Raw genomic sequence first — 11,087 nt, 5'->3', positions numbered from 1 at the left:
GCAGAACACAACTACAAAGCACACACCAGCCTGCGCCAAGCAATTTCCACGTCGCCGAAGCCAAGACCGACGCCTTCACAAAGCCGCAACCCTGATACAGATCGGTGGCTAGGAGCTTCTGGTCAAGAACGCCCAGAGTGTTCAGTCATTATGAAGGAGTGATTTCTTTTATCTCGCGCACACCTACTGATATATATTATACAACCATGCCCTTAGGCAAAAGGGACCTCCTGCGAAACGCAATGGATTCCACCACCGAACATTCCCAATGAGTACGCATTTACGGGCACCACTTCCCTCTCAGGAAACGCTCGGCGCACCGTCTCCAGCGCAGCTGCATCCGCTTCCGCATCGCCGAACTGGGAGAGTATGACGCCGCCGTCAACCAGGAGAAAGTTGACGTAGCTAAAGACGGGGCGGTAGTCGGCAAACTCTTCCGCCGGGACGTCCAGTACCTCGCCCGCATCCTCAATCCTTGGCTCCAGCACGTCTACAATCTCGAGCGTGCGGCCGCGCGCATCCGTGGCAGTGGCCAGAATTTGGCGTGCTTCACGGTGCGCTTCGATCCACTCGCTCTGTGCCTTGCTCTGTCCGACCAGCGCGTCGCGGGGCTTGGAGCAGAGAACGACGCCGGGGCGCACGAACCGCGCGAAGGCGTCAATGTGGAAGTCGGTGGAGTCCAGCTTCTTGCGGCCCGGCACCCAGATAAATTTGCGGATACCAAGGGCGCGGCTGAGCTCGGCCTCGATGTCCTCCCTGGTCTTGCCGGGGTTGCGGTTGTCGTTGATGATGGAGCTCTCGCTAGCAATGAGCGTGCCTTGGCCGTCTACCTCGATTGCGCCTCCTTCAGCGACGATGGAGGAGGTGATGCGCGAGATGCCGAGCTCGGAGAGGAGGGACTTGCCAAGCTTTAGGCACGATTCAGAGGATTCTCGGCCGCCCCAGCCGTTGAAGTTAAAATCGACGCCATGAAGCTTGCGCCCGTTGTTGCTGACGGTAAAGGTGGGCGCCATATCCCTCATCCAAATGTCGGGGCAGCCAGTGCTGACGGTGCAGACATTGATTTTGTGCAGATTCTTCGAGTTCCTGTCAGAGAATCGCGCATTGGCCCGCTCGAGGTCCTTTTCCTCAACGATAAGCTTAACGGGCTCGAATCGCGCTACGGCTTCGGCGATGGCGGAAATAGTATCCGTCACCTCAGCTCGTGATCCTTCAAAGGCATTATAATGCTGAATGGCATCGCCAGGCCAGGCGAGAATAACGAACTGGTGTTTACCATTCTCCGCGGGGCGAACATATGCATGCGGTTCTGAAGCGGGATGAGATTGCGCCATGGTGAATATGAGATTTTTTCTTCTTCCAAAGAAGTGACGCGAAGCCGGGATCGTCCGCCGATATTTTAGTACAGGCTGCAGATAATGAGGCAGGCAAAAGCAAGTTGCCCGGGCAAGACGCGAATTAATGTAGCGGCCGACGAATGTGACCATCTTACACTTTGCGGCCGGTATGATTCGTGAAAGGCACCGCTACCACAAAAGACAAGTGAAGCCTAGCGGATCGGCAAAAGCTGGTCGAGCCGCGAGCTTGGTCGGCGTGGCGTGGGCGGGCGCGCCGGCCTCCCGGTGCGCTTCGGCGTACCCTCGGGTTCGCGGCGTCCGCGGGCGGCGCGCCCCAGCCACGAGAGTCGGTATCGCTAACGCAGTGCATCTTGTGTTGCGGCTGGTTTCTGGGGCGGGCTTTGTGTTGGTTTACTTTTTATGTTTGCAGTTGTCAAACTTTTATTTCGCAGCATTATGGCCTAGAGCGCTGCAAACAGCAATGGGAGCATTCTCGGTGCGAGGCTATCCAAGCCAGTGTCATACTGTGCCTCCTGATTCAGAATTGGATGAACATGTACCAAACCTCCTGTTCCATATGAGAACGTTGAATTCTGTCATAGGAGCCATCCTCGTGCCGTCATTGTTTTAATTACCCTGTAGCGTCATCTCTGGAGCCCCAAGTTAAGTAACGGTAGATGTAATCCTGAAGCCTGCAGGATGTTGAAGCTAGAGCAGGATGCAGGCTATAGTTATTATTCCCGAAAAATTTACGTAGACGGTATTTCCTCAATCATGTAATACGACCTGCTCGTCACACTTTCGAAAATGATTGTAGTTCTCGCGTTACGTAGGCCGCTAGGAGGATTCGGTGGATGGGTGCCTACCACGTATGTACCTGATAAAACAATTCCGAAAATCATTTTTATACTCTAATGAGTATTTGCCACTTCGGAAGGATCTCCTTGGAAGAATGTATCATTCAATGTCGTGTACACTACCATTGGCCTGGCTCACCAGCGCACCTGAGTGCATGGCTACGTAAGCGTCCTAAGTAGTTATTCACTGATGCCACGCTGGCAAGGTAACCCATTGTACGGGTACACTTTCCTTCTTCATTCAACAAGACTTCATCCATCAGATAAATGCCAATGCTGCAACTAAATACCGATATTGACATCAAGCCACTTTAGGCCTCCAATACACAGTCTGATAGTCACCGCCACTACAGGGGCGGCCAGAATAACCCAGCGTCATGCGTCTCAGTTATGGCGCACTGTCCGCCAGCGCGATCAGCCTCTTGCTTCAGCTACAGGGCAGCTTTGCAACGTCAAACATAGGCGCCGAAATTCCACTCCTGCTGGATGCGACACTTGATGAATTACGAAATGGTCTCGATATAGGTCTCTTCACAAGTGTGGAGTTGACAAAGGCATACATTGCTCGCATCGTTGAAGTCAACGATGACCTCCATGCCGTCACCGAAATCAACCCCGAAGCTTTGGAGATTGCGGCAGATCTAGATCGCGAGCGGCAAGCGGCTATAAGCCCGCTTAAGCCGCTACATGGGATACCAATCCTGATTAAAAATAACATAGGCACCGCGGACAAGATGAACAACACAGCCGGGTCGACAGCACTGTTGGGGGCAAAGCTAAAAGAAGACAGCACTGTCATCAAGAAGCTACGTGAGGCTGGAGCGGTTATCCTGGGCAAGGCCAATCTTTCACAATGGGCGGGCAGCCGCAGCCTGCAAGCTAGCAATGGCTGGTCCGCCCACGGAGGCCAAACAATCGGTGCCTATTTTCCTGAACAAGACCCCGATGGATCATCATCTGGCAGCGCCGTGGCTTCATCAATCGGATTAGCCTGGGCATCGCTGGGCACCGAAACCTTGGGATCTATATGTGATCCCTCCCACGCAAACAACATTGTGGGGATCAAGCCGACGGTTGGACTGACGTCGAGATTTCTTGTGATCCCCATCTCGGAGCACCAGGATAGCGTGGGCCCCATGGCCCGCACTGTCAAAGATGCGGCTTACTTACTTCAAGCTATTGCTGGACCGGATATCAAAGACAATTATACAGAGGCTGCTCCGGATACACTGCCAGACTACGTTGCCGCCTGTAACAGGGATGCCTTACAGGGCAAGCGACTGGGCGTGCCAAAGGACTACAAGACCATGTTTCCGTACATATCGGCAGATGTTTCGTTTGAAGCGTTTGAATCTACTATTAAGCTGCTACGTGAGGCCGGAGCGGAAGTGTTGGAAAACGTGGAAATGCCCGGTGTGGAACTCATGAAGGAGACCGACCGAACTGCGATCATAAGCGGCGCCGACTTTCTGACGGATTTGCCCAAGTACTTGGCTGAGCTGGAGACGAATCCAAACCAAATTTACGACTTAGCCGATGTGCGGGAGTTTACAGACCAATCCTCGCTCGAATCGAGCGAGTTTGACTTTATGGCGTTCAACATGATACTGAAGCGCAATATCAACAATACGATGCCCATTTGGTGGGAATACTACAACGAACAATTCCATCAAAGCAATGAACTGGGACTCATAGGTGCTATCCGAAATAATAGCCTGGATGCCATCATAGTACCTTCTCCTATCGCGACGAAGGTCGCAGTGCAAGGAGCTCCAGTCATTTCTGTGCCTCTGGGCCACACCAACCAGGACACCCCGTATCATCGCAACGAGATAGACACACTCAACAACATGGGGCCAAATCACCCGTTTGGATTTGGTTTTGCGGGTGACTACTTTTCAGAAGACAAGTTGATTGGCATGGCTTATGCGCTGGAGCAGCTCACGCAGGTGCGCAAGACAGTGAGGCCACACATACAGCCAAAGACGGAGTTGAAGCATGTGATGGCATTTGGGAGCGAAGAGCTTTAGTAGACCGGCCCCAGTGCAACTGCTTTTACAACTCGAGTCTGAAATTACCAGATTTACACGCGATATCACCTTGTATGAGTGAAATTCTGCCTCACCAGAAGCTGCCAGCTACGAAACCGCGCCCTTGTCGGCACACGAAGCATAAGACATCCCCCCCATATCCGGTGCTTGCGCCACGGTAGTAGACATTCGACAATTGACAATTGACACATTCATTGATACTGGAATCAAATCATTCATAGGGCCAATACACGCTTGGATTTATCTTACATGATTATATCTGGCATCCTCTGGTACTGCAAAAGCTGACAAATAGGCCGACCGCATCCTTATTCCATGAAACCACCAGCACGTCCGGAAACGCGAGAAATACGCAATCATTACGCAACGAAACATTCGATAATCGTCAGAGGAAGCTGTGTAGGCTCTGATTTACCGAAAGCTTGCAATTCTGCCTTGGAAACAATGCCTATAACAAGACCGTCGCATTACAGCTCATACCCGTCAACGGTTCTCGCTTCCCGAACGATTTAAGCCGTCATGGAATCGAGATCATGAGACACTCTCCACTCTTCCACCAGTCCACCGAAGTCCCTTGGAAGATACGGCGTCGTTAGTTCCGCAAACAAACTATTCTTTCGGTTGTTCTTCAAGTTCATGTCCCTCAATAACATGTCTACATACGGCAAGCCCTCGAACACGAAGTCGGGCAGGCTCGCGCCGTATCCGCACGGGTAGCGCCACTTTCCCCACTGTGTGTGAAGCATAATCTCGTCCAAGACCTCTTCGCTCGTACTGGGCAGGCGATCGAGCCTGTTGGACAGGAACGCGGCTATCCAGTGGCCCTGGGCGGCGGCGCAGACGGACGTGTTGATACTGGAGATGGCCCCCGCAAAGGCAATATTGCGGGTAAAGACGTGGCTCGAGGGGACCATGAACCGGTACAGACGGAGCGGCTCGCCATCCGGAGGCGTAAACAGCAATTTGGGCTGGTTCTTGAGGCGCGGGAACAGAGTGAGCACATTCCTATCTGCCTTGACGTTGAGCTTGGCCAACTCTGCGTCGGACACGTCTAGTCCGAACTTGTGCGGTCCGAGATTCTCGAAACGAATGGGCGACTCCTTCTTCCAGCCGGTAGAGCAGACGACGACGTCCGCCTGTAGCCTGGCGCCGTCCGCCAACACCACCGTCTTGTGCTCCATGTGGTCAATCTGTCCAATGTGCACCCGGATGCGCCCGTCCTTGACCAGGTCAAAGAACGACGTCGGGTAGTTAAGAATGCTGAGGCCGCTGCCGATCCAAAACGCTGAGTGCCAGGGCTTGAGCTTTCCGACCTCGGGGTGAGCGTTATAGCCGTTCGCGCCGATAACGTCCGCAGAGAGGACCTTCCAGAAGAGGTCTACGAGGAGGCGACCGAGCGCCGTGCCATGGAGGAAGCCGCGCACGCCGCCGAAGCCGTCTTCGCCGCCCCACGGGCACGGCGCCATCCACGTCATCCACCGAATCAACAATAGCTGATCGAGGCGCGCCTTGAAGGGTGTGACGCGCGACGGCGCAATCCATACGGGACCGTGGCCATTGTCACGGATAACGAGGTCCACCGTCGCGCCGTCCTGCACCATGGCGTAGGCGACGTCGTACGCCGACTTGGCGCCGCCCACGACAACAGCACTCTTGATCTCCCCAAGGTTGGGGGCTTCCGCGCAAAAATCCTTGGCGTGGAACAGCGGAACACCGAGATCCTGGCTGCCCTTGTATGTCGGCATGTTGGGCGTTGAGGTGAGACCCGTGGCCAGGATCAGCTTCCTGGCGGCGATTGTGCGTTCCTTTCCGTTCGGGCCGGTGACAATTAGCTTCCAAGCGTCACCGTCGGGCTCGACGACCTCCACCTTGGTGTTGAGCTGGATCTTGTCGAGAAAACCAAAGTGGCGAGCAAAGTCGGTCAGATACTGGTTCAACACGCAGCCGGGAATGTGGGTGTTGGGCGGCACGCCGTATCGCTCCTCCGACATTGGAAAGTCGGGATATTCATACGTCCCTAGCATATTGTTCGACTTGAGACCAGGGTACAGACGGTTTTTGGACCAGGTGCCGCCGCAGCTTTCGGCGCTTTCCAGAACGGCTAGAGTTTCGTCTGGCATCAATTGAGAGGCGGCTTTGGCGGCTGCCAGGCCGTACCAGCCTGAAGAAGCGTACACGTTAGCATGAACCTGCACTTGACCCCATCCTCAACTTGCATCGCTGTCAGCTCTTACCGGCACCCACCACTACAATGTCATAAGATTCGCGCATGCTGTCAAACTGTGTGGTCAATGGTGTTTGCGACATCCTCAGCTTGCGAGGGAATTGTCGAGAGAGTAACACTTTTGGCAAGGATTCTTCAGACGAAATTAGGAGACAACAGATGAAGGGTCCACGTGCGGAGACAGGTATTTATTATTCCCCGAACATGATATGGGGATAGTTCTGTAACGTATATATTAGACTAGTTAGTGGCGATCCTTCCCCCCGCAACGTGGTTCGAGCGCGAGCATGCTTCCACTCGCCTATCTCGTGCCTTTCCCGCCGTGGACAACGATAGCAAGCAAGCAAGCAAGATTCAGGCAAGATTTCCGTATCCGCATAGTCAAAGACTGGGGTAACAGCCGAATCAATACCGACGTGTTTCGGATACGGCCCCGGCGAGCAGGGCGGTGAGAGTTGTGCATGTGAAAATCACTGATTGGGAGCCGGGTTCTCGCAGATTACAGACTAGACATGTCACAATGCTACTATGGAACTATTTTGGAGCCGTGTCGGCTAAGTAACAAAAACGTATTTCAGCTAAGCCATTGACCTATGATAGCGCCGTCAATGGCGCGCGCTATCTTCAGCCACTACCACTATCAGGTTTAATAGCTGAGTTTTGACCGGGGCTCGGAGGTGGAAACCGGCAGATGAGAGAGACAGTTTGGACGGGCTCTGCGACCGATATGCAGTATTGGCCCGCTTCGGTGTCTAGGATAGTGAGGGGAACGTCACAGATCACGCCACTGAAGGTTTGTTGCAAGAATCCCGATGGATGGTATCAGTGAAAATTGACGATACATCCATCATATTATCCGAGAAAAAAAAACCCTCAATTTTCGTACGAGATCAGGCCATCAATGGTCCCAGCATGCAGCCCGCCCGTGATGGCAATGTCGGCCGCTGTGGTGTGTATCGAGGCGTCGCTGAGCAGGTAGATGGCCGCGCCCGTGAGGTCGTCCTGCTGGCTGAGGCGCTGGTTCGGCGGCGCGAGCCACATCTGCTCGCCCTCGCGCCGCACGCTCTTGGCCTCGCGCACGCTCCTGGTCATCTCCGAGTCGACGAAGCCCGGGGAGATTGTGTTGACGCGGATGCCGTGCGGCGCCAGCTCGACGCCGAGCACCTTGGCGAGCATCATGACGCCGCCCTTGGAGGCGTTGTACGCGGCCATGCGGTACCCCGGCAGGGCAACGTGCGCCGACTGGCTCGCGATGAGGAGGATGCTGCCGGGCTTCTTCTGCTTGATCAGCTCCTTGGCGACCAACTGCACGGTGAAGAATGTACCGCGGACCTGTGGTACAAGGATGAGAAGTTGGACAAAATAGTTAAGTAGCGCACCAAGGCAATTTTTCTTTCGGCGAAACATGGCACCAAAAAAAAAAGAAAAAAAAGGCAGGGGGGGGGGTTCGCATCATCGTACATTGATCTCTTGTATGCGATTAAATTCATCCCAGGTTTGCTCGATAAAGGGCTTGTCGATGGCGATGCCCGCCGCAGGAACACAGCCGTCAATGGTTTTGAACTCATCCAGAGTCTTTTGAAAGGCAGACTCCAGGCTCTCCTGCTTGGTGACGTCGGTCTGAATGTAGAGCGTCTTGGCGCCGAACCGCGAGCTCAGCGTGTCAAACTCGTCCACGGGCTTGGTCTGGATGTCCCAGACGGCAACGTTGCCGCCCATCTCGCAAATGGCTCGCGACAGGGCGAAACCGATGCCTTGCGCGCCGCCCGTGACGACGTACGTGCGGCCGGTGAGCTCGAACCGGGGGCGGACATTGCTGATGGAGTAGGACATGGCGGTCGCAAGTCAACAAAAAGGTTTGACCAATAACAGGAACGGGATGCTATGAATAGAGTAGACGGCGCCCTTTTCGATACCAAATAACTCTGGACTACCCTACCGTCGGTTGCGCAAGGCTTGTCGGATAGTTATAACCTCGAAACAACCCCCATCGTGGCGGGTCATGGTTCGCGGCTGGTCCACACACACTTGATGCCAATCGATCCGCCACTAACGAAAGTCAATCAGCCACGTCAGCTTCATGCTGTCGGGTCGGAACCATTAGTTCGAGCATCTACCCCGCCCCCCACACCCCAGTTCTTGGTTCCGGTTGTTATCTCTGCTGCCAGACTTCCTATTTGTCATGTTGCAAGTCGACATGGAAAGCGGTTGCGCAAGACAGCACGGCCTCGGAAAGAAGGACATTGCCGACAGCGTCGTGCCGCGACCCGGAGTCGGTGATGGTGATGAATAATTGTCGAAGCATAGTCCCAAACTTCTTGCTGCTCTCGTACACGAGCAACCAAGGTCCCGAGTAACAATGTATGCTGACATTAGCAAACCGCCTGCGCCGCTACCCTCGGCCCAACTTCAGAAATTGACGTTGGGCATCTCTTTACAGCCGCCGTTGACGAGGCGCGGATTTGGCCCGGGCCTCATTATTCTCACAACCGTGCACGAGTACGACGAAAAAGTGACACATCGGGACGATGCGCCGACTCCGGTGCTCAAATGGGCGGAAGAAGGATACACGGTGGTTCAAATTTCTGCTGCTGCAATCGAGACATCCAATGCTGATCAGGTGTTCTCTGTGGCCATGGACGCGCTGGAGAAAAGCGACACTTGCCAACCGAAAGGCAACGTTGGCGTAGTATGTAAGTGGCGAGAGGCCACAGTCAGCAGTGCTTTCGAGGTGACTTACGCATTCATCAGGCTACTCTTCGTCCCTGTGGAACTTGACCGCCGCGGTGCTGGATCAACTCGCCGGCTTATCCGCAGCTGTCATATATGTGGATGACCAAAATCCCGAGAGACTCTCAACCATCAGAGTCCCATCGCTCAGGCATATTACTGGCGTGATCGAGGAAGGCAGAAGCCCGGGCGCAGCCAAGGAATATCGATATCCAAACATCACGGCGGAGCGGTGGTTTTGTCCCGGCCACGCTGATTTTGACTACTCGTCAGACTCTGTCGCACACTCGCGAAGTCTGCAATTTCTGAAGCCAAAGACGGGCGGGCCAGACTTTGACCTAGAGAGTATCTGGGAAGAGCACACGTATTACGAATTTGCCGACCGATCGGTAGAGCACACCATGAGCACCATGGTGCAGGAGCCATACGTGAATCATGTGCCGACCGTACGCATAGCAGCGCCTACACGAGATGCAAACGAATTTCAAGCTTACCACGTGTACAGGTAACGGGAGGCATCGGAAGGCTGAAGCTCACAGACTTTTACCGCCACAACTTCATCTTCAACAACTCGGCGGACACGAGCCTCGAGCTTATAAGTCGGACCATCGGCATCGACCGCGTGATTGACGAATTCATCTTTAAATTTACACATGACCGCGAAATTGACTGGTTGTAAGTCTGCTATTATTCTTTTCCCGCCCCGCGCATCTTCTGTCGGCTTTTGTGTGTGTGTGTGTGTGTGTGTGTGTGTGTGTGTGTGTGTTGGAGGCCAGGGCATTTGAAAACATGAACCGCTGACGGTCAGAATGAAGGCTTCCCGGCGTGCCTCCCACGCACCGCAAGGCAGAGATCCCGTTCGTCGCAGTGGTCAACTTCCGAGGCGACAGGCTATACCACGAGCACATCGCCTGGGATCAGGGGACCACGCTGCGCCAGCTCGGCCTCATGCCGGAATACCTGCCCTTCCCGTACCCCGTCGCCGGTGCGCCGGAGAGCGCCGTCGTAGAGTACCGGGTGCCGGTGCTCGGGACGGAGACGGCGGACAAGCTGCGAAATCGCAAGAAGGTTCCCTCAAACGAAATGTTCCAGTTTCGAGCACGGATGAGCAAGGAGTAGTAGTGTAGGGGAGGCGCTTCATAGCCAGCTTGGTCTCTATTGCAGCGCGTTCCGCAATCTGATGGTAGTGCTCTGCCTGCATGTCTCTTGAATGTGCCGTATCACTTGACCAAATTCCACCTGGGAAGAAGAGCCCCCGTATCACTTGACTAAATTCCACCTGGAAGTAATAGCCCAATGATTGGCCACCAAGAGCGCAGACTGCCGACAGTCACTCCCTGACGCCCGCCAGGTAATGCACCCGATATCACATCCACTCGACACCAAGCGTCGTACCCTGGCTCTGGGGAATTCCGATTTGGGGTCAAACGCGGAACATACTTTTTGCCAAGATACTCCATCGCATTGGGGTGCATAATCTCCCTGATCCCTGCATGTAGATCGCGATGCGGTACGGGGACCAAAGGTCGGCTAGGTTCCTCCCTCGACAACCGGGTAGCGCACCAACACCATAGCCGGCCGGTGGCGTCGGTGGTTCGGCTGATAAGCCACCATCATTGCATATTCCTTTTGAAAATGCTTGGTTCTAATCGAATAACTGCTATTGGCGCAGGCCTGAGAAGCTCGGTAGTCTCTCGAGGGACGCCGAGGCTTTCCTTTTAGTGTACTTGGCATGGCATCACATGCCCAGCTCAAACGAGGACGAGAAATGAATCAATGCCAGCAGTCTGTCAAGCCAGTTCGTAATAAGACAATGAGGCGTTTGCACTGATTTTTATGACAGTATAGAAGCGGCGTGTTCTTGGTCATCCCCACGTGTGGCTCTTAT

General features: G+C 54.2%; 5 protein-coding genes across 5 annotated transcripts; 2 read left to right on the top strand and 3 right to left on the bottom strand.

Annotated features, from left to right (window-relative positions):
* Positions 1-212: 212 nt before the first annotated feature.
* On the bottom strand, positions 213-1,334 carry V2A60_001292 (agmatine deiminase family protein; the record flags this gene model as incomplete). Its single annotated transcript, XM_083252653.1, has 1 exon — positions 213-1,334. The coding sequence occupies one exon, from the start codon at positions 1,332-1,334 to the stop codon at positions 213-215; it is 1,122 nt and encodes a 373-aa protein (XP_083108779.1).
* A 1,237-nt stretch (positions 1,335-2,571) lies between these two features.
* Positions 2,572-4,224, top strand: V2A60_001291 (uncharacterized protein; the record flags this gene model as incomplete). Its single annotated transcript, XM_083252652.1, has 1 exon — positions 2,572-4,224. One exon carries the CDS (start codon positions 2,572-2,574, stop codon positions 4,222-4,224), a length of 1,653 nt encoding a protein of 550 aa, XP_083108778.1.
* Positions 4,225-4,754: 530 nt separating this feature from the next.
* Positions 4,755-6,552, bottom strand: V2A60_001290 (flavin-containing monooxygenase; the record flags this gene model as incomplete). Its single annotated transcript, XM_083252651.1, has 2 exons — positions 4,755-6,406; positions 6,480-6,552. The coding sequence occupies 2 exons, from the start codon at positions 6,550-6,552 to the stop codon at positions 4,755-4,757; spliced, it is 1,725 nt and encodes a 574-aa protein (XP_083108777.1).
* Positions 6,553-7,342: 790 nt separating this feature from the next.
* Positions 7,343-8,302, bottom strand: V2A60_001289 (uncharacterized protein; the record flags this gene model as incomplete). The annotated part of the gene is made up of 2 exons (XM_083252650.1): positions 7,343-7,801; positions 7,931-8,302. 2 exons carry the CDS (start codon positions 8,300-8,302, stop codon positions 7,343-7,345), a joined length of 831 nt encoding a protein of 276 aa, XP_083108776.1.
* A 526-nt stretch (positions 8,303-8,828) lies between these two features.
* Positions 8,829-10,318, top strand: V2A60_001288 (uncharacterized protein; the record flags this gene model as incomplete). The annotated part of the gene is made up of 4 exons (XM_083252649.1): positions 8,829-9,162; positions 9,221-9,645; positions 9,705-9,874; positions 10,015-10,318. The coding sequence occupies 4 exons, from the start codon at positions 8,829-8,831 to the stop codon at positions 10,316-10,318; spliced, it is 1,233 nt and encodes a 410-aa protein (XP_083108775.1).
* Between the last annotated feature and the right edge of the window lie 769 nt (positions 10,319-11,087).

Source organism: Cordyceps javanica, chromosome 1, assembly GCF_051103115.1.
Source record: "Cordyceps javanica chromosome 1, complete sequence".
Lineage (NCBI taxonomy): Eukaryota > Fungi > Ascomycota > Sordariomycetes > Hypocreales > Cordycipitaceae > Cordyceps > Cordyceps javanica.
Note: the sequence above shows the minus strand (reverse complement) of the source record. Positions and strands in the feature narration are given on the sequence as shown.